We start from the raw sequence: 23680 nt of genomic DNA on the forward strand, positions 1-23680 counted from the left end.
ATGTAACTCTTCAAAACCCTCTTAAATTGTATATATTGTAGCTAACATGTTAGCTTGTGGCTTTCGTGTTAGACCTGGATCAACATACTTGTCTAGCATGTTAGTCCAGGGTTAACAAATTGGCTTCCAGCCAGCATGTTAGACCAGAGATAACATATCTCCAGCATCACTACTGAATTAAACAGCACCATCTCAGCTCACACAAACAACCAAGCAAACTAAAAGAACTGGTCACTGAAATAAATAACCTGCCCTCAAATATGAATCTGTGAGTCATTCACATGCTTTTAAATAGCAAGAAGACCAGTCGGAGACCAGATAGGGAATCAAAAGGCTGAGGAAAATGAACAGGAGGAGAAGAATTGGTGACAGCAGGGGAAAGTGTGTGTGTGTGTGTGTGTGTGTGTGTATGTGTGAGAGAGAGAGAGAGAGAGAGAGAGAGAGAGAGAGAGAGACAGAGAGAGACAGAGCAGAGAGACAGAGTGGAAGGAGGGAGAAAAGGTGAATGGGAAGGATGAGTGAGACGGAGGAAGGAGGGTAAATAATTTAAGTTTCCTTTACAGAAAAAAGGAACATATAAAACGTATCAATCAGATGAACAGAGTTTGATAAAATTTAATAAATATTCAATCAATTTAAATGCCCTAGACTCACCCTAATCAACACACAAGTAAAATTCTGACCTCACAGTGTGAGGGTTACAGCAGCAGCTGGATGTACTAGAACAGCATTAAGAGAGTGCTACAAAGAGCCTTTTTAAGCAACCAGCAAAAAACTACAAACTTTGTGTTAGTCTAAAATCCAGCAATCAAAACACTGCAATATAAAGCCCTAAACCCACTTAGTGACCCCAGCCTGGCCATTTAGATGTGCAGGTGTGAACAGACAGCTGCACCTCCCCCTGCATGGCCAAAGCGATCAAACTGATAACAGAAAGAATCCTGAAAAATCCCATCCTCACCACACCACATCCTACGCACCCTCACCCAACTACACTCCATACCCCACACACCCTCACCAAACTACACCCCATACCCCACACACCCTCACCCAACTACACCCCTTATCCCACACACCCTCACCAAACTACAGACCACAACCTACGCACCCTCACCAAACTACACCCCTTATCCCACGCACCCTCACCCAACTACACCCCATACCCTGCGCACCCTCACCAAACTACACCCCATACCCTACGCACCCTCACCAAACTACACCCCATACCCTACACACTCTCACCAAACTACACCCCACACCCTACGCACCCTCACCAAACTACACCCCTTATCCCACGCACCCTCACCCAACTACACCCCATACCCTACGCACCCTCACCAAACTACACCCCTTATCCCACGCACCCTCACCAAACTACACTCCATACCCTACGCACCCTCACCAAACTACACCCCATACCCTATGCACCCTCACCAAACTACTCCCCATACCCTACACACTCTCACCAAACTACACCCCTTATCCCACGCACCCTCACCAAACTACACCCCTTATCCCACACACCCTCACCCAACTGCACCCCATACCCTACGCACCCTCACCCAACTACACTCCATACCCTACGCACCCTCACCAAACTACACCCCATACCCTATGCACCCTTACAACCAATCTACACCCCATATACCACGCACCCTCACCAAACTACACCCCATACCCTACGCACCCTCACCAAACTACTCCCCATACCCTACGCACCCTCACCAAACTACACCCCATCCTTTACCTATTCTCATCAAACTACACTGCATATTCTACCCATTCTCATCAAACTACACTGCATATTCTACCCATCCTCACCCGACTATACCCCAGACCCTACCCATCCTCACTAAACTACACCTACCCATCCTCACCGGACTATACCCTAGACCCTACCCACCCACATTGAAATACACCTCACCTTAGAATGTTGAAGCTAAATCTATCTGATAGACAGTTAAAGATATAGGGAATATAGGGGCATAACTGTGAACTTGCACACAGAAAGTGCCATTAGGATGTAGAGTACTGTGCTGTGTGTTCATTGTGGGTTTTAATGTGTTTGGGAGAAAATGGCACTTATTCAGCTCATGGACGTGAACATTAGGACTCTCACATCACTGTTGTGAGCAAAAGGACACATGGGTTCAGTCAATGAAACCCCTGCAGTAGAGCCATTAAAAACGGATGTATCCACTGTGACCATTAGGCTCTGTCTCTTTCACACTGTAGTCATGCGTGTAATGAACAGACCCCTGGAGTTCACTGGAAACTAATTTTAAACTGAGCCATGAAAGCTGAGGATATGAAATAATGTTTCATGAAATAATCAAAACAATCAAAATTCATAATGTATAACACACAGTATTTGAAAGCATGTTGCCAATTTATATCTACCTTCAGTCAGTATAACTAGCTAACTAACTAATGTTAATTGCATAATAGAACTTCATTCTTGATATTAATGATATTAGAGCTTCATTCTGGATATTAATGTTATTAGAACTTCATTCTGGATATTAATGTTATTAGAGCTTCATTCTGGATATTAATGTTATTAGAGCTTCATTCTGGATATTAATGTTATTAAAGCTTCATTCTGGATATTAATGTTATTACAACTTCATTCTGGATATTAATGATATTAGAACTTTATTCTGGATATTAATGTTATTAGAGCTTCATTCTGGATATTAATTTTATTAGAGTTTCATTCTGGATATTAATGTTATTAATGAATTTCATTCTGGATATTAATGATATTAAAGCTTAATTCTGGGTATTAATGTTATTAAAGCTTCATTCTGGATATTAATGATATTAGAGCTTCATTCTGGATATTAATGTTATTAGAGCTTCATTCTGGATATTAATGATATTAGAGCTTCATTCTGGATATTAATGTTATTAGAGCCATTAATGTTTGACACTTAAATTACCTTTTTGTGTTTTTTTGTAGATGATGAAGACTACAGTACAAAGGACACACACTAGTCAAACTGTTATTAAAGCATTTAGCAGGAACAGATATCAAACCAGGTACACACACTCTTGGATTGTGATAATGCTGCAATGTAACTGTTAACTGTTCTATACTATTAGGTTTAGGTTTAGTATATTAAATAACTGTTTAACAGCACATTTACTCAAATGCACTAAAACACTAATCATTTCTGATCATCTGCTCTCTTATCACTTTCCTTCCCCTTTCTTCCCTGATTTTTATCTTTCCCTCCCTGCTCTCACTCTCTCATGATCAGTAGTTTGAGCTCTGTCAAGAGAAATCAATACTTTGTTCCTCTGAGGAACAGAAGGGAATTCACTCTCTCACATTACAGGAGTAAAGATTAAGTGATGGTTGTTCCTCTGGCCATTCTGGTGGACCACCTTAGTTATTCTGGTCATACTGGTCTTCCAGTTTTTCCACTGGTTAACCAGGTTCGTTATGCTGGTCATGCTTGTAGACCAGATAAACCGTTAAAATAAAACAACATGTTCTATTCTGTCTAGGCTGTTTTTCAGCAGGGTAAAATAGCCCATACACCATAGTGCCAAAAGTATTGGCTTGCCTGCCTTCGCACGCAATTGAACTTGAGTCCCAGATGAAGAAACAAGATTCATCACTCCATGGAACACATCTCCACTGCTCTAGATTCATGTGGCAGCGTGCTTTACACCACTGCATCCAATGCTTTGCATTGTGCTTGATAATGTAAGGCTTGGATGCAGCTGCTCGGTCATGGAAACCCATTTCATAAAGCTCTCTATGCACTGTCCTTGAGCTCATCTGAAGGCCACATGAAGTTTGGAGGTCTGTAGTGACTGACTCTGCAGAAATTTGGTGACCTCTGCGCACAATGCGCCTCAGCATCCATTGACTCCACTCTTTCATTTTACGTGGCCTACCCCTTCGTGGCTGAGTTGCTGTCGTTCCCAAATGCTTCCACTTTGTTATAATACCACTGACAGTTGACTGTGGAACATGTAGTTGCTAGGAAATTTCTAAATTGTTACACAGGTGGAATCCTACCACGGTACCACACTGGAGTTCACTGAGCTCCAGAGAGCGACCCATTCTTTCACAAAAAAGGAAACAATGGGTCGCAAAAGGTCTGTATGTCTAGGTGCTTGGCCATGGAATTGATTGGTAACACCTGAATTCAATAATTTGGGTGGGTGAGTGAATACTTTTGGCAATTTTGTGTACATTAATGTAGGATCAGGATCATGTAATATCTGCTGAACACTTAGTCTGGAAAAAACTGTATTGCTGATTGCAGGCTGTAATGTTGAAAGAGGCAAGAGGCAGGATGCAAGTGCAAGTTTTAAATGTTTATTATGACAGAAGATGCATACAAAAAACAAACAAAACAAATGCTGGGAAACAAAGTCTAGATGGAACAAAGAACAATCTAAGAGGCATAAAAGTTGAACAACACTACACTACTTGTGTATTATATCACCCATGAATACAAACAGTTAAATGGAGTTAATACCTTGAAAACCTCCAGAAAACCTGATTAGGACGGTATCTGAGTTTGTAAAACCACTGGAATCATTCAGTGACAGAAACCACAGAAGCAAATCTATGAGAGATAACTGAACACCTCCACACAGTTTGAGGCGAGTGTATGATGTGTTAGGTATGAAGTTAGCCCCATGTTAATTGGTGTCCATTAGCCCCATTATCTTTTAACTACATTAGCCTTGTAGTTTTGCCATAAAACTAAGAAAGCAAGCTTTAGACACCAAACATGCCCTGGCTTCTATTGAGTATTAAGATTTTTGTGAGGAACTATGCCTTTAAGGCTTACATTTTGTACTACAATAACTCAGTAGCACCACATTACAGAACTGTAAACTCTTTTGCATGTGTTTACAGTTCAAATTGTCGCTCTTTTTCCTCCTCTACTTACCTTATCACTCCAACCATCAACATAACAAAATCATTAAGATAAACTCATGCTGCTATGAACTAAATCCAGCTCATACACCGTTTACAAAACACACACTACCACATACACTCTTTCTGTCTCTTTTACATTTCAATAGACAGTAATGTGTCTTTTATATACACATACGAACACTTTTGTGTGTAGAGACCCTGTTTACATTTGTCTGATTTGGTGCTACCAGTTATACTTAGCCTTATATGGGCAGGAATGTGGTGCAGAAACACTCACGCGCACACACACGACTGGAGAAAAAGCACATAACCTGCGTCATTCATGCCAGGAGTGAGAAAAACAAGAAGAGACAAGAGAGAGAGAGAGAGAGAGAGAGAGAGAGAGAGAGAGAGAAAGAGGCTGTCTTTCTTTCTGAAAATGGTGTATTCTACATTTCTCGTTCGCTTCTGGACTCAAGCCTTTTTTGATAATGATCTCACACAATGTAATATAATGACATCAGGACAGGGCGAACAACAGAGAATGCTCCAATTTCTCTCCTCCATCTCCACCTCTTCGTGCCACCAGCTTTTATTAAATCACAAGAGGTTGTCTGGAAACGTGCAAATACTGTCATAAAGCAGATATAGAAATCAGTAGGGACCCCTAAAGGTCTAGAAGGCTTCAGACAAGGTCTAATGATTTCCGGGAATAAAAATAATTCTTGTCTTCAATTTTATGTATTAATTTTATAAATATTTTTGCAGTAGAATAATGCTTGTCGTGAAACTTCGCAGTATTACAATATTTATTCTATTACTAGGGTTTGGTGGCGAAACATGGCATTCTGAATGGAAAATTGTCCAATCTTATTTTTTTTCTCAGTGATATATAGGCAGATACAGATACACAAACCCTCCCATTGGTTGGGACTTCACTGGCAGACAAAAAGGCCTAATACTTAGATTAACCACCAACAGAATTAGCAACTGAATCAACCAATCCCTTTCTGATTTCCATTAGGACCCCAAACAATCTCAGGCTTAAGCTTCAGATCAAGTTTCAGATCAAGCTTTAAATGTTCATGTTTAATCTCCCTCAGCAACAGCAGAGGGAGCTGGGATAGGCTGATACTGAAGCACAGAATCCACAGACCAGCCAAACTGTGGGTGGTGTAGCGTAATAACATTGCCCTCCCTGTTGCAGACTGGGATTTGATTCCCCAGCCAGGCATGCATATCATGCAAAACCAATAAGAGTCTTTGGGCTAAACTCTTAAAACCACATCCATCTACATGTGTGGCAGGATTAGATAGATAATAGATAAAAAAAAAGAGTGCTGTCATCATAGATACAAACAAATATCAACATCAAGTAAGGTAACAGAGCATCAAGCTGAAGATCTGCAATATAATAAAATGGCAGTGGCAGCATGAGAAAAACATTCACCAGTGCCTCTCGGCAGAGAGAACACACACTGGGAGGGCATCCACCTTAGCACTCAGGGAACCATCAGGGGATATATGTAAATGTGCTGTTTACCTTGTTCAGGAGCACCTCATCAGTGAGTGTTGGAGAACACTTCAAGCCAACCCAGGGGTATGAACCAGCAACCACCAACTATTTGGTTGCAAGCCCACTTCTTAAAGCCTGTGGAGCCATGTTAACCATACACCCATTTACATGGTTATTCTACTGGCATTTTACACTGTTACAGCCATTCTTCATTCTTAAGCTCCACCCATTACCTGTTTACCCTAAACCAATTTTCATAGTTATGCTCCTCACATTAATATGGTTAATATGGTCCATTTCCATGGCAACTCTACACCAATTTTCATTTCCCTACACCGATTTACATGGTAACCCTACACTCATTTAATGGTTTACATAGGTGTTACAAAGGTTGCTGCTGCCGTTTACATGGTTTCACTACATTCATTTCCATGGTTTTGCTACACAAACTTTCATAATTATGTATTTTGTTTACTGGTCGAATATTAATATATAGGCATAGGTAATAGGTATTGTGATATAAACTGAGGTGTGTGTTACAGTCTCTCATTAGGGTTGAATGTTAATAACACTCTAAATGTAGGTATTGTGATGTAAACTTAGGGGCTTGTTGCAGTCTCTCATTAGGGTTGAATATTAATAACACTCTAAATGTAGGTATTGTGATATAAACTGAGGTGTGTGTTACAGTCTCTCATTAGGGTTGAATATTAATAACACTTTAAATGTAGGTATTGTGATATAAACTGAGGTGTGATTTACGGTCTCTCATTAGGGTTGAATATTAATAACACTCTAAATGTAGGTATTGTGATATAAACTAAGGTGTGTGTTACAGTCTCTCATTAGGGTTGAATATTAATAACACTCTAAATGTAGGTATTGTTATATAAACTGAGGTGTGTGTTACGGTCTCTTATTAGGGTTGAATATTAATAACGCTCTAAATGTAGGTATTGTGATATAAACTGAGGTGTGTGTTACGGTCTCTCATTAAGGTTAATATTAATAACACTCTAAATGTAGGTATTGTGATATAAACTGAGGTGTGTGTTACATTCTCTCATTAGGGTTGAATATTCATATTATCTTTTTATATTGTCCGTCCCACAGTGATGAGTGCTGGGCAGATCAAATGTCCCCGAATGCCATGCTTCTTATGGAAGACCATGCCCACCTCACAGTTGGTTTGGAGACGCAAGAAAGGTTCCTCCTCCTTTTCACAGACTCGCTTATCATCGCTAAAACCAAGTAAGATAGTGTGTGTGTGTGTGAGTTTACTTTACAGTTAGACATTTTTAAGTTCTATTTATAATTTTTCAAATTAATAGAAAGTATGTGATTGTGGATGGGGATAAATGCTCAAATGCAGTTTTACATGCTCATTAAAAACATGTTATGTAGCACAGAACTCATTTCTTTTTATGAGTTCCTCTTTTGTTACCTGTGTTTACATTGAGTATTAATAAATATAACCTAGACATGAATAAAATGAGTCAAGACTGCTAAAAAACAATTTTTGGAGTTTGTGTATATATATATACACTGCTTAAAGAAATAACACTTAAACAACACAATATGACAATCACAAAAATTGACAATCAATTTCACATACTGTTCTGCAAATGCAATAGACAACAGGTGGAAAATATTGGCAATTAGCAAGACACACTCAATAAAGGAGTGGTTCTGCAGGTGGGGACCACAGACCACTTCTCAGTACCTATGCTTTCTGGCTGATGTTTTGATCACTTTTAAATGTTGGTGGTGCTTTCACACTCATGGTAGCATGAGACGGACAACCCACACAAGTGACTCAGGTAGTGCAGCTCATCCAGGATGGCACATCAATGCAAGCTGTGACAAGAAGGTTTGCTGTGTCTGTCAGTACACCAGTAGATGTGGAGGAGGCCGTAGGAGGGCAACAACCCAGCAGCAGGACCACTACCTCCACCTTTGTGCAAGGAGGAACAGGAGGAGCACTGCCAGAGCCCTGCAAAATGACCTTCAGCAGGCCACAAATGTGCATGTGTCTGCACAAACGGTTAGAAACTGACTCCATGAGGATGGTATGAGGGCCTGATATTCACAGATGGGGGTTGTGCTCACAGCCCAACACCGTGCTGGACACTTGGCATTTGCCAGAGAACACCAGGATTGGCAAATTCGCCACTGGCGCCCTGTGCTCTTCAAAGATGAAAGCAGGTTCACACTGAGCACATGTGACAGACGTGACAGAGTCTGGAGATGCCATGGAGAGTGATCTGCTGCCTGCAACATCCTTCAGCATGACCGGTTTGGCAGTGGGTCAGTAATGGTGTGGGGTGGCATTTCTTTGGAGGGCCGCACAGCCCTCCATGTGCTCGCCAGAGGTAGCCTGACTGCCATTAGGTATCGAGATGAGATCCTCAGACCCCTTGTGAGACCATATGCTGGTGCGGTTGGCCCTGGTTTCCTCCTAATGCAGGACAATGTTAGACCTCATGTGGCTGGAGTGTGTCAGTTGCTGCAAGATGAAGGCATTGAAGCTATGGACTGCCCGTCTGTTAGCCAGACCTGAATCCAATTAAGCACATCTGAGACATCATGTCTCGCTCCATCCACCAACGCCACGTTGCACCACTGACTGTCCAGGAGTTGGCGGATGCTTTAGTCCAGATCCTCATCAGGAGCATGCCCAGGTATTGTAGGGAGGTCATACAGGCACATGGAGGCAACACACAATACTGAGCCTCATTTTGACTTTAAGGACATTTTAAGGACATTACATCAAAGTTGGATCAGCCTGTAGTGTATTTTTCCACTTTAATTGTGTGTGTGACTCCAAATCCAGGCCTCCATTGGTTAATAAATTTGATTTCCATTGATGATTTTTGTGTGATATTGTTGTCAGCACATTCAACTTTGTACAGAACAAAGTATTCAATGAGAATATTTCATTCATTCAGATCTAGGATGTGTTATATGAGTGTTCCCTTTATTTTTTTGAGCAGTGTTTTTTTTATTTTTGTGTGTGTGTGTGTGTGTGTGTGTGTGTGTCTGTGTGTGCACACGCAGGTCGCTATATCTGAAGCTGAAGGCCCGTGTAAGTCTCTGTGATATCTGGCTAGCTTCCTGTATTCACCATGTGACGAGCAGGAAGTTCAGTGCCAAAAACTCGTTTGTGATTGGCTGGCCCACCACCAATTATGTTGTCACCCTAAGGTACATTTAACATCTCCAAATCAAAGAGAAACAACCTAAAATTGATTGTATTACAATAAATATATAGTATTGGGAAAGAAGAAGGATCTCTCTGCTGCCGAAAAGTGGCAAATAGTGCAATGCCTTGGACAAGGTATGAAAACATTAAATATTTCACAAAAACTTAAACTAGCTTAAGGGTTTGTGCAGATAAAGGCACATTGAGAAAGGTTTCTGCCAGACAAATGCATTGGGTTAAGAAAGCAGCTATTAAAATGCCATTACTAAGAAGCAAACAGGTACTTAAAGCTGCTGCTGCCTTTGGAGTACCGTAAATCTCAAGGCAGCAAAATCATCTTCATGCATGACAGTACACTATCTTGTGCTGCAAAGAATACCCCAGTGTCATTGACTGCTGTGGGCATCAAAGCAAACCCTTGGAGTACCCTCAAGCAAAAGATCAATGAGGGTGGGAGGCAGTTCACATCTAAACAGCAACTCTAAGAGGCTATACTGACATCCTGCAAAGAAATTCAAGCAGAAACTCTCTAAATATTCAAGTTCATTGGATGCAAGTATTGTGAAAGTGATATTAAAGAAAGGGTCCTATGTAAACATGTAACTTTGCCTGTTAATATGTGTTTGATTGAAATAGCTTTTGATTTCAGTAAATGTGACTCTTAATGCTGCAAATTCAACATATGACCGTTTTCAGTTCTTTACAATCTATAAAATTTTTGGATACTTTGTTGTGCATAATAATTTGGAACAGTGCATTTTGAATACTGCAATCATTGGGAAGTTTGTTGAAATGAAATTAATGAAATTTGAATGATTGATGACTTAATTATACTGACTGTCATTTGCATCAACCATTTAGGAAAATCTGAGAAAAAAGTTGTGTGCATAACAATTTGAAATGCAGGGTTCAGCAGTATGTGTACCCCCATTTAAAAAACATATTGTTGATGTTCTAAGTTACTAAACGCCTTACTTTACACAATTACTTTATTTTATGTAATTGAACATCACAGGTGTTGTACATGAATAAAATATTATTTTGACTCAAAATATGTTTAAATAATTACATCTTTACCTCATTTGTATGTTAAAATGTCTTATGACAGTACTGGAATACTATATAGTGCCAAAAGTATTCACCCCCTTGGCATTTTTCATGTTTTGCTACCTCGCAACCTGGAATTGAAATGGATTATTTTAGGGTTTGCATCATTTCCCCCCTAAAATCAGTACTTTGAAGAGCCACCTTTTGCGGCACTTCCAGCGGCAATACATGGATATGTATTGTGTTTTTTATAACCCAACCCTGCCTTGTATTCACTACAACTTTGTCCCTGACTTGTTTGGAGATCTCCTTGGTCTTCATGGTGTTGTTTGGTTAGTGGTGCTTAATGGTGTTGCAACCTCTGAGGCCTTTCTGAAAAGGTGTGTATATACTGACAGATCATGTGACATTTAGATTGCACACAGGTGAAATTAATTTCATTTCACTAAGCATGTGACTTCTATAGGTAATTGGTTGCACCAGAACTTTTTAGGGGTTTCATAGCAAAGGGGGTGAATGCATATACACATGCCAATTTTTTATTAAATTTTTCCTACATTTAGAGAATTTTTCCACTATTTGTTTTTTTAATATATAGATAAAAATATAGATTAAAAAAAAAGAAAATGTAACAAAATAGGTAAAACGCCAAGGAGGGTGAACACTTTTACAAGGTACTGTTATGTGTTCTTGTGAAGTGACCAGTGAGCAGAAGCATGTGGTAGGTTTTTCTAATACAGCAGCCAGTGGGTAATTAGTCAGACCCCTGTGGAGTGGTGGGATTTTAAAACCAGCCACTCAATTGGCTCTGAAGAGCAGAAGGGGGTTGAAAATAGAAGACTTGCTGAAAAGCCAGCCAGCCAGCAGGAGAGAAATGGTTTTGCAGACGTATGCAGCCTTCACCTCCCGGGGTGACCAAGAGCTCTTAAATCAAACGGTGATGCAGTTTTGGCCAACAGTCACGCAGCCAGAATTAACTCTTCCCCAGATACACCACTAAAAATATCACACAAGAAACTTTTCAAAAAAAAGAATTTTCAGACCTTCAGTGAAATTAAGTGCAAGAAGCTCACACACTTCTGAGAAAAAACATCTTGTTGCTTGTGTTGCCAGCTGCTGCAAGATGCTCTGTGTAATAGAACATAATGAAGACATCAATTCAGTACCTTAGTGTTAGTGTGCTGAATGAATTGAACTTGACCTTAAACCTAAAAGCAATCAGTGAAGGCCACTCATGCATTTAATGAGCAAGATTCACATGCTTTCATTCATGAATAAAGAAAATCAAACTCTTAATGGCGAAACAGCTGAGGCAGTTTGGGAGGTGGTTTAAATTTGGCATGTGTTTTTTTATCATTCTTTATTAAAAGTGTTTTTTTTTATTCTCTCCACTTGTCTTTTTCCAGCTCCTCAGAGATAAAGGAGAAATGGCTCCGTGCTTTACATTGGTAAGAAAAACCTCTAAAAAGACATGTGCATTCTCTCTGATTCTTGTCATTCAATTTGTGACCGAATTGGTTCACCTCCAATTTGAAAATAGGTTTATTTGCAAAATGCACAAAACACTATCTGCTTGCAATAAACCAATCAGACAAGACCAATTTATATAGCTCAACACAACTAACAGAACAAGTGTTTTCTCAAAATTCAACACACAATGGCACTTGTAATGACCACTGCGGTTTGAGGATTATTTAACCCTTTCAAGACAAGTGTCTATAGTACTTATATAGTAGAGCACTCTCAGAAGGCATTATGTTTTCTACTAGGGTTTCCTGATACTCGGTTGAATCCATCTTGCCTTGCACACGCTGCAGGTTTCCAGTGTTCACCAAGGCTTGGTTTCAGAAGTTCTGGAAGATTCTGGAGTGGACTGACTTGAACCACATAGAAAATCTTTGGTGGGATTTAAAGGAGGTTGCAGCAAAACTAAAAATAATGGTTAACTGGAGACCTTTGCCTATGTAGAGTAGGGCAACCTAGGATTCTTCAGGAATGCTGCCAGAAGTCAAGTCAAGAAGCCAGTCATAACAGCTAGGGATGGTCTACTAAGTACTAAAGATGCTCATCATGAGGGGGTTGAATAATTCTGAGACTGCAGTGGTCATTAACAGTGTCATTGTGTGCTAAATTTGGAGAAAGTACTTGTTCTCTTAGCCGTGTTGAGCTATTATCTATTTTGTTGAGCTATTATCTATTATCTTCTTGTTCGATTGGTTTATTGCAAACAGCTATTCGTTTTGTACAATTCTTAAGAAGAAGTTTAGAGCGTTTATGAGCTCTGCAACTCCCTGTACATTCCTATTTTGATTGGTTATTACTACTATCAGATGTAACATTAAGCATTAAGATTAATTAAGAATTAAGAAAAATTAAGAACATTAAGGATTTTTTTATGAATCTGATTCAATGATTTGTAAGACATTTGTGTATTTTGAGTTCTGTGTTTTAGGTAAACACTGTGCTTTGATTGACAGGCACAGCGCAAAAGCCAGGCAGGGTTTAATTCCAAACAGGATCCTGCTGAATGTTCACCTGTTTGACAACACAGCAGTGAGTTCACGGCAATACATACAGTACTAGTGCCAATGTATACTATTTTTACAGTAGTAGCTGCATGTTTACCTACTCATAGAATGGCTTTCTTATCTTATCTTAGGGTTATCATTATTATTTTTACACATTTTACAATAATAGTAAATCATAATGATTAAACAAATACCTATGGAATAGTGTCATAGCCAGAATTTCATTTTAGGTAGGCTTGTTACATCAGGACTTGTTACATATAAGACACAATTAGGTATAATCTCACAGCCATATCTCAATCCCTCCATCCCTTTGAAATGACCTACCAATGAATCTGAAAACTTGACTGGCTTAACAGTGTAATCAGTGAATCACTTTTGTAAGTTGCACTGGATAACAACATATGATAAGTGTCTTAAATGTAAATGTACGTGATGAAGACTGAAAACAGTAAACTGAACATGATCAATAACAAAACAAATCTTAACTAAAGAATAATAAAATGAATAAAATATCAAGAGCAATACTCAATATAAATGCACATATGAACAGTGTTTATGCAGCAAAAAGAGTTAATTAGCTCTAAGCTTTTAAGTGCTGCAAATAGACTGTCTTGATCTATTTGTCTATGTAGTTGTTAGTCTTGAAAATCCATGTCTATCAAATGCAACCAAAGCAAAGAACCAGAGCCTGTCAGGTCTCTGTATAATAGTCTTAAAAATAGTTCTTTTATAGATAAGATTTCAAGATTTTTTTTTATCTTAAAACCTACTTTTTTTTTAGAAGGTTTTGACATTATATAGTGTTTTCCATTGTTTTATTTCTCACTGAAGACTGTAGTTGCTGTAAAATGTCGCCATGGTGGTGAAAATTGGAAAAAACATGTTGAACATTTTGTACATTTGTACACACTGTATAACGTTACATTTTTATTGGAATTATATAAACTTTAGTTTTAGCAGAATTATTCAAAATAGCCTCACATTGCTTTGATGCAGCTTTGTACTTTCTCAAGCTGTTAAGCAAGCTTAGCCTGCCCCGAGGAAATTTTAATGTTCACCAGACAGATTTTGCATCTGAGAGACTATAATTATATATATATATATATATATATATATATATATACAAGACTATATATTGTTTCCAGACTATAATTATGATACAGAAACCTGTTATTATGGGAGAGCAGCTGTTAATACAATAAGAATATTTATATTGTTATATACATGGGAAAACATTGTTTACATGGTGTTATGATAATCAAAGATAATCATTGTTTAGATTAATAAGCAATGCAGTTTAGGTTAGAAGTAGGTTAAAACATCACAGATGGATTTATTAAAGGTACTCAATGACCTTAGTTACAGGTTACACTTAAATTATGAATAAAATAATGAGGTTAAATCAAATACCTACAACCTAATACTATTTATATAGTACCTGATAGACACAGAGTACAAGAGAATATACACAAGAATAAGTACAAGTGTGTGTGTGTGTGTGTGTGTGTGTGTGTGTGTGTAAGAGAGACAGAGAGACAGAGAGAGAGAGAAAGAGAGAGACAGAGAGAAAGACAGTGTATTAGACAGACGGCTTTCCAAAGACCTCTGTCAACTATTCCCTCTCACTTTTCTCTCTCTCCCTGAGGATTCTCTCTCTGAGAAATTCAGGGTGGTTACCATTTATCTGACCAAATTGTTATCTTTCCACCCAACCAATCCAAAGAGCCGATATGTCCACATGACACCACTGGGCCATGCTGCAAGCCCAGTGTCCATATGAGATGGGGATCAAGCAGCTTCCCTGGATAGAGCAAGAATTGAACAATGCAACAATGGTACTACAGAAAACCTTCCTCCAGGCGCATCTATAAAAAATCTGAACCCAGACACATCTGTGAGAATCCTAAATCCTGGCGTATCTGTATGAAAACCTTTCCTCAACATCTGTAAAAAAAAAAAAAAAACTAAAAACAAGAGACCCTTCCTGTAAGAAAACCCTTCCCCCATGGACATCTGTAAGAAAACCTAAACCTAAACCTAAAGGAACTTTCTGTAAGATCTGTAAGAGTACCCTTTCTCTGGCAGATCTGTAAAAGGGCCTTTCCTCAACATTTGTAAAAAAAAAACAAACAAACAAACAAAAAACAAACAAACTGAAAATCCCTAAACCACAACACTCCTGTAAGAAAACTCTTCCCCACGGCACCTCCCCACGGCAACCTAAACCCTGGCACATCTATAAGAAGATCTTCTCTTAGGCATATCCGTAAGAAAACCTTAACCCCAGCATATCTGTAAGAGGACTTCTCTTTAGGCATCTGTAAGAAAACCTTTCCTCAACATCTGTAAGAAATCTGTATGAATTACATATGTAAGAAAACCTAAACGTAGGCAGATCAGTAAGAAAACCTTCTGCAATAGCATATCTGTAAGAAAACCTAAACCTAGGCACATCTGTACAAAAACCTAAACCCAGGCACATCTGTAAGAAAATCGTTCCTCATGGCATATGGCATCTCATGGCATCTGTAAGAAAACCTTTTTTTTTGACAATGATGAAGATTAGTAGCATGTTTAACACATAAAAGGGCCCTTCATTCAGGAGCTATTTTTGAAATAAGATTAAGTGCATAAGTAGATCTGAATAGAAAAAAAAAAAGAATTGTGCAGTTAGTCAAAGAACACAGGGCAGGAACTAGTGTTTAGAGAACCAATAGGAATATGTGTCTGCTCTATATTCAAAACCGATTTGATAAGCACTCATATGTTCAGTGGCTTTTCTGAAAGTGTACTTTGAGTGCCAGGTTTTTCTTGTGTATTTGCAGCCTTCATGAAGGCTGTAAAGATGTCTGGAGCCAGTAATTTAATAGCAGAAGCAGGGAGAAGGTAGAGTCTGGTAGCCAAGAAACCTTCACCATGACATCCTTTGTAAAAGAAGAGTGTACCTAAGTATATACTATTAATAAGTATACCTAATTTGAAAAGTACATATTTTTAGCATTGAAACTTGCATACATACTGAATGTATTATTTTTGGAACAATGTTTGGCAACTTAAGTATATTGTTATTAAGCCATGTTCAAATGCAACTTTAGTTTTTATTTGTTGTGTTTTTTTTAGTATAACTTCAACTATCTTGAGTAGATTTAAGTGTGCAATGTTTAAACATAATTGTTAATATTGTTAATATATCTGAAGTATATCAGAAATGTGATATTTTGTGTACAGATGCACATATTATATACACTCATGTGCTACATTACCTAATTTATACTAAAACTAAAATACACCTATGTGCACTTTAAATTGTATTTAACTATGACCTATTACATATACATGTGTTTCTTACATGTCAATTACACCTGTTTATGTTTAAAGTTTAATAAAATTAGGTTACATTGAATAACTGACAGATAAACTATTACTACTTTCAGATGGTGTTAGGAGCCAATGGGACAAATATGAGTTTTATTTATCAAGGTTGTGCTACACCCTAAACCTCATTAAAGAAAAACATTCATTTAATTTTTATTGTGACAGTTTAATGTACATTTGTTGTGAAATATGATTTAGTAAGTGAGTGAGATGCATTGACTCAAATGTACTTCCTAAGTTGTATTAAACATACTAAAGTACAATTTTGAAATACCTTTTAAGTAATACATTCAAAATGACATGAGAAATAAATATACTTAGTGAATATGTGAAGAAATACATTAAATGAAGTGTACTTTCAAAGTTGTACTAAAGCATATTTTATAAGGCATTGAATTAAAATATACAATTAACAATACACCTAAAATGTTCTTACTGCTGGTTTGACAATGATTGCTAGGAAATGAAGCAAGATCTGTGAGTTTGGAGATCTGTGTGTTGTAAGAAACGCTTAATTCCTATGGGTGAAATACAGCCAGATTAAGTAATGTTTTGACATCGCGCAATACATTGCTTTGGGAATAATCCATATATCTCTACTGTTATGCTGTCTAAATTCATTAAACATAGTTACTTATAACATTGATTGACATCTCAAAATAATGATCATTTCAACATTTTAGTGCAGTGTCTGGAAATATTGACCTATATTCTATTTTTTATTCTTATTACAAAAACATGTTATTCTGTTATCATGATGTTTTATGTATTACATTTTACTTAAACTGGAAAGTTTACTTTTACCAAGATAGGTGGCATCTCATTTAGCAAATTCTTCCCACAGTGACACAAAAAAAAAATGAATTATACAAAGAAACTCTTTTAAAAACAGTCACAAACTAATTTGCTCACTTTCATACATAGTAGAACATCTTTTAAGTAGGTAATCTTCTAAGAAACTGGTGCCACTTACATTTTAAAACCAGTTCAGAGGCTGTGATAATCTGTGTTAACCAGAAGTTGTCCTAGTTCAGTACGTACAATGAATAATATAAGACTATACACTTTTTGAGAATGTAAGCGATAATTATTGGCTGATAAAATGATCTAAGAAAGCAAGTAATAAGCTTAGTATAGATTTATAATTTTGTTAAATTATTTTAACAGGAGTCAAACTCTTATTTCAGCAAAGTATGTCATTATTTTAGACATTTGTAAAGTAAGTCAAGATTTTTCTAAAGTGGATAATTTTTTTTAGACATTAAATCAAAAATTTGAAATAAAAATAGGTCATTGTTTTTACATAGAAAATAAACTATTTTCAGATATTTTCAGTCAATCATTTTATTTACTGCTGCCAGAAACTGTGATACACAAACTCAGAATCTGGATGCAAATGCAGAGCTTAATAGACTCAAAGTTACATTGCAAGTAAACACACCTCTGAGTTGACAAGACCATTCAAGTTGCAAGCATACAACATCATTTTATCCCTATCCTGACCATTATTTGAAAATTATTTACACAATATATTGTTTTTAGTGAGTAAACAAAATGTTGAGAAAGTAAACTTACTATCTCAGTAAATCTGACTGTGAACTGCACCCAGTACTAAATCTGGTTTTCTTCTTCCCATCATTCAGACTAAGCATCTGTCTGCTTAGTTCTACTATGGATATGCCTAATTAGTTTTTTAATTACTTAATTTTATTGAGCTTATACTAATCAAGAGCTTCTACTTTAGAGACTTACATTCAGTGTTTCTGCAGAAATCTTCAAAGTTCAGGGCGCAATTTCAGTTTGAATCCCGGTCTGGGTGACTGATGCTGTGCTACATCAATAAGAGTCCTTGGGCAAAACTCTGAACACTGCATTGGCCCAACGCTGTAATATGAGTAACCTTGTAAGTCGCTCTGGATAAGAGCGTCAGCTAAATGCCATAAATGTAAATGTAAATGTAAGTCCTCCAAAACATATTCAGTTGAGATCTGAACTCCATTGTTGTGAGAGCAGAAGCAGCTTCTGCAGTATGATTTATTTGTGAGTTTTTCTCAGTAAGAGCTGCTTAGTCAGCTCCATGTCCTTTTAGACCCACAGCATCTTCTTATAGTAGAAAGATGGTCACACCTGTTGACATTTTCAGATCTAAAGCAAAAGTGAAGCCCTGATGTTCTTAATGTGGTTAAATGATTCCTCTGTATCTTTGGGTCATTTTTGAGGATTTTAAAACATTTCTTTTTCACTTTAACTTTTTCCTAGCTACTATATTAGGAATATCTCTTAATGAAATGAGAAATGAAATAAATGAGGGTGGTCTTTGACTTCTATACAGCATGGTGTACAGGCATTTGGTGAAACCTAACTTTTCAGAATGTTGTCTTTGACAGTTATTCAGCATTTGCAGATTTAAAAAGAAAGAACAGCTGATAAAAGTCTGGCCTTGAAAATAAAACCGAAGCCCACACATTGTCTCGCTTTGTTGTGATGTCAGAGCACACCCACACTCAAACCTTTCAGGTGTTTAAAACACTATTGGACCAAAGGAGCTTCAGTCTGTGAATTTGACAATAGATTATTAAAGAAAACCAAATCATTACTTAGGTAAAAGCTGTTCTGAAATGTCAAGGATGAACCTTAAGCTGAGTATAGAAGATAAAAGGAAATTGATATTTTTTTTTATTGTAGTTTTAAATAATGTACTTGGTTGTCTTGTTAGATGACCCCAGTGACGGTGGACATGCATTCTACAGCTGACAGTGTAGTTGAGAGTGTAATACAGAACAACAGTCTGCCGGTAAGTAAAGTAGCCACATATTCCAAGAACATGTTGTCCTTTATTAACACCTAGAATTATATTGTTTGAATCCTAGACCTATAATCCAAAATTGGAATCCAGAATTCCAAGAATTTTGGAATTTCTGAAACTTTAAATGCAGAAATCCAAACATTCCAGACTTCCAACTTGAAGAACTCTGAAGTTCAAACAAAATCGAAACGTTTCTGATTTCCAGAAGTTGGAATCTCAATGATTCTGGAACTGAAAATTCCAAACTTACAGAATGTTGGAATTTAGAGTCTAGAACTTGGGCTCATTATCTATATGTAATAAATTCAGTTAGACAGACTGATAAGTACTTTTCCCCTCAAGAACACATAAATAAGGGCGCTCTGTGGCTTTATGGGCTGAATGTTGTTTGTTTGGAGCTGGAAGTGGAGCAGGTGGGCAGCCAATGTGTTTACTGTGTCCTCGTTCCGGCATTTCCTGTGTTTCATATCTCCTGATTCCTGTTTCCTGTTCCTCTCTTTCAAACATAATGACCGCTTCCTGTGTACAGGGTACAGTCTCAAAGTACCAGCTGTGTGTGGGGCATGACGGGGAGGAGGAAACCTACCCGCTTATCGGTAAGGACACATACATGCAAAATATAGAAGAAACTCCCTGCATACAAGTAATCAACACCCTCAGCTACATTAAGCCGCAACTATTGCTGACACAGACATTCCGTTTTGCAAAGCTGCATAATCTCCATCGATGAGCACTAACCAGTAGAATGGGCCATTCTGGAGCAACTGCATAAAAGTCTACGGTTATTGTTCCAGCCTCTGTCTTTCATAACATACAGACTCAAATGTTGAGTTTTTTTATAGTTTTCTTGAGCTCCAGATCTCATCTTTATCTCTGTACTTCCCCTGAACTGCCATTACTTAACAACAGTCCACTCTGTAGAAACTTCCTACAAGCCTTTTTCTGCTTTGTGGGCATGGATTACTTTCTTTTTTTGTTCACGTCTTTAGACAGTTGCTTAGAGTGACCCATGTTTAATGAGCGTTAGCACAAGGTCTGATGAGTCAGAAAATGTATTGAAAATAAATTCAGCTTACAGTCCCTATTTACAGATGGTAAAATCTTGTTTACTGAATGATGACCCTTTGTAATGGTTAGTGTGTCCAAACATTTGCACATGGCACATTCAGATTTTGACTTTTTGTTCTTTGTTTGTTTTGAAAGACAGATTTGCGGACAATTGTTTTTTTTTATGTTTAAACAGGGGTTGTGTTTACTACTTCTAATTTTCACATTTAAACACATCCTCTACATGTTTTTTGGTACACTTAGGACATCAGCTATACATGGAATTTAACTAGAGGTGCCTAAAATCTTTTTAAAAGGTGTAAATACGTACAGAAAATGTGTGGGTACAAACCAGGTGTTTGCAGATGTAACAACAATACTTCAATAAAAGGGAAATTGCTAGTGGTAACATTGCAGGAACCAGAGCACAATATGTGATGCAACCAAAACAGACATGATCAAGGCAGGGCTGAAAACCAGTAAACAAACCAATAGTCAAAACCAAAGAAACAAACAACCAAGAATCAGGTGAGATAATAACAGGAAAGAGACAACAAGAGACCGCAAAACAAGAGACCGTTCGGTATGCAACAAAGGGTTGAAAATACTGAACTGAACAGGTATTTAAACAAACAGTAGTAATTGTAAACAGGTGAAGGTGATCAGTATTCTGGTGAGGGGGAATGAGAAAACAATCAATGACTGGCTGAGGTGGATGGTGTGACAGTGACATCATGTAGCAGTGTATTGTGTATTGTATTGTGTATTAGTAGTTGTAGTTAGAGAACCGGAAAGTGTGACAGAAAGATTTGTAAAACATGTTTTATGAAAACTCGAATGTCAGAAAATATTATCATTACTGCATTTTGTTGTTTTTAAAACGGACAAATTTATAGCAATACAATCTTAAGGACGCTTTAACTTCTTAACTTGTTATAATAGAAGTTTTGGGTTAACTGCACTTACACAAATATTTGTCATTAACTGAAGTAAGGTGTTCTATTAGTTGTGTGGGACTGTTTAAATTGTTCATGTTTGATTAGTTTATTGCAAACAGCTGAATATGAGCTCAAAACTTTATTAAAACTGTACACTCACGTTATGCTGCATGTTATACATTCTTTTATTTTTTGTTTCAGGGCACGAGCTGCCATTCTGTATCCTCTTGCACACACTGCGCTCTGCTCATGGCAGCACACACACACTTAAGCAGCCCTCTGATGGACTGAATGCCAACCCCTTGCAGAAACAGCCGAAATTACCACGATTCACGCTAAAGAGCAGAGTTCCACTTCAAACACATGCTCACACAGGTGAGTTTGTCTGCAATACACACACAAGTAAGTCTACCTACACAGGGGATTTCACCTGTTTACCTGTACCAAGCACACTCGCTGGTGAGAGAGGTCCTGTGTGGATGTTTAATCCCTTGCTGGTGCTGTAGAATATGTGTAGTTTGTCAAAACAAATCATAAAACAATGAATTGAGTTGTTTTTTTCTTGTGGATGTTGTGCTGGCTGAGTAATAGGTTGCTTCAGTCTTGCCACTGTACAGGGCAGCACTTTAAAACTCCACTGCGGCAATAGAGTGAGTGCTGCTTAGTAAAGAACTGCATTAAGACTCACATACAGCACCTGCAGTAAAAACCCTACTGCAGATTCAGTGCTGCCTCTGTATTCTGACCTGATTTTTACCTAATGAATGAATGAGAGCTGCTGGAGTGAAACACATTCAGTTAATCTGCAAATTATGATTCAGTCAAACCATGCAGATACCCACTCACACACACCCCTGAGACTGAAAACACTCTGCCTGAGAATCAAAGCAAGCAAATTGCAAAATGTATGCATTTAAGAATTACACCTTTGTCTGACAGCAAGTGATGGCAATTAGCATCATTAATAAATCCAAACATTCTTTATTATAATTAATGAAGCTGCTACCAATGGTAAAATGTAATATGCTGTTTACAGGGAACTTTTGCTAGTTGCTCTGGATAAGAGTGACTCTTATATGCCATAAATGTAAATGTACATTATATTTGCCAACCAATAAGAGGCTAACAGCCACACACATACACACACCACAGAACATATTTGATTCTGGATCGAATACCACTTCAATACGGATCACTCAGCTTTGTGATCTTCTCAGTCTTCATCTTCTACATTCATTGTTTAGCTAAAAATTGGCTTGTATTGTGGTTTGTAGCACTTAGCTTAGTTATCAAGCACAGCTCTGAACACTATGGAGTAGATTACACTACAGTTTCCTGTCACATCAACAGTCACTCAATGTGTGACATACTTACACCTGTGTCAGTAGGGCACCAGTTAGTTAGCTGAACTCAGTGATCATAGATTTTCGTAAAAAGCCAGGGTTATACTAGAAATGAAGTGATTGACCGCATTGGCTGGAAGAGACCGTCTGCAGGACCTGCATTGCAGGACCTGGGTTGTAGCAGATCTAACATGGGTTACAGTTATACCAGAGAATTAATTTATTACTATAGTAGAATTACTGTAACAGAATTACAGTTATACTGGAGAAAATTTTGTAAAGAGTTGTATAGAATTTAAATTACAGTCATAGTGAATTAGCATTAAATTTGGGAGAATTAGAACTGTATATACGTTGAATTCAAGTCAAGGAGTTAGAGTTAAATTGGATATAATAATCAAATAAATAAAAAGATTTCTATAATTTAAAGCAGGTATATTTAAGGAACAATCAAAGAAAGTCAAATAGGCAGTTGAAAACAAACAATTGGAAAAGCGAATGTTACAAAACATTCAGTAAAATTTTACTAACTGAATCTACACCTCAAACTAAGCTTCTACTTAACCTATTTTACCTCAAACCTTACCAAAACTTAAAAAACTTAACCTAACCTAAATTTAACCTTTTTCTGGAGGAGTTTCCATCCATTAATATCCTTTCAGAAACTCCACAATGGAGAAACGTAGCGTGGAGAATGTAGAGATTTAGCAACTGTTTTCTCAATTCTTCTTCGGCAAACCAGTTGGTGAATTTGGCAACACAGTGCCATCAGAGCTGCAATGTGAATCGTAAAACACGTGTGAACTATATTTGTATAAATTAATTTATTGGGGTACACTTCTAGTCGTATATGTACACATTCTATAATATCTTGTAATGAAGGCTAACTGAGACACTGTGGGAGAAGGGGACATGTCTACCAAATGAGAAGGTAAGCCTCTCATCTTTACTGCACAGACTCTGTTTGCAAATTTGACAACATGGCAG

General features: G+C 37.6%; 1 protein-coding gene across 1 annotated transcript in view; it reads left to right on the forward strand.

Annotated features, from left to right (window-relative positions):
* Nucleotides 1-23680, forward strand: part of arhgap20b (Rho GTPase activating protein 20b) — a 47467-nt gene that overhangs the window by 680 nt on the left and 23107 nt on the right. The window contains exons 2-9 of the mRNA XM_072676626.1: nucleotides 2963-3042; nucleotides 7518-7655; nucleotides 9462-9608; nucleotides 12060-12101; nucleotides 13131-13206; nucleotides 19276-19353; nucleotides 19895-19961; nucleotides 21552-21725. Coding sequence (XP_072532727.1) covers nucleotides 2963-3042; nucleotides 7518-7655; nucleotides 9462-9608; nucleotides 12060-12101; nucleotides 13131-13206; nucleotides 19276-19353; nucleotides 19895-19961; nucleotides 21552-21725 — 802 coding nt within the window. The remainder of the gene's footprint in view (nucleotides 1-2962; nucleotides 3043-7517; nucleotides 7656-9461; nucleotides 9609-12059; nucleotides 12102-13130; nucleotides 13207-19275; nucleotides 19354-19894; nucleotides 19962-21551; nucleotides 21726-23680) is intronic.

This window comes from Salminus brasiliensis, chromosome 1 (genome assembly GCF_030463535.1).
Source record: "Salminus brasiliensis chromosome 1, fSalBra1.hap2, whole genome shotgun sequence".
NCBI lineage: Eukaryota > Metazoa > Chordata > Actinopteri > Characiformes > Bryconidae > Salminus > Salminus brasiliensis.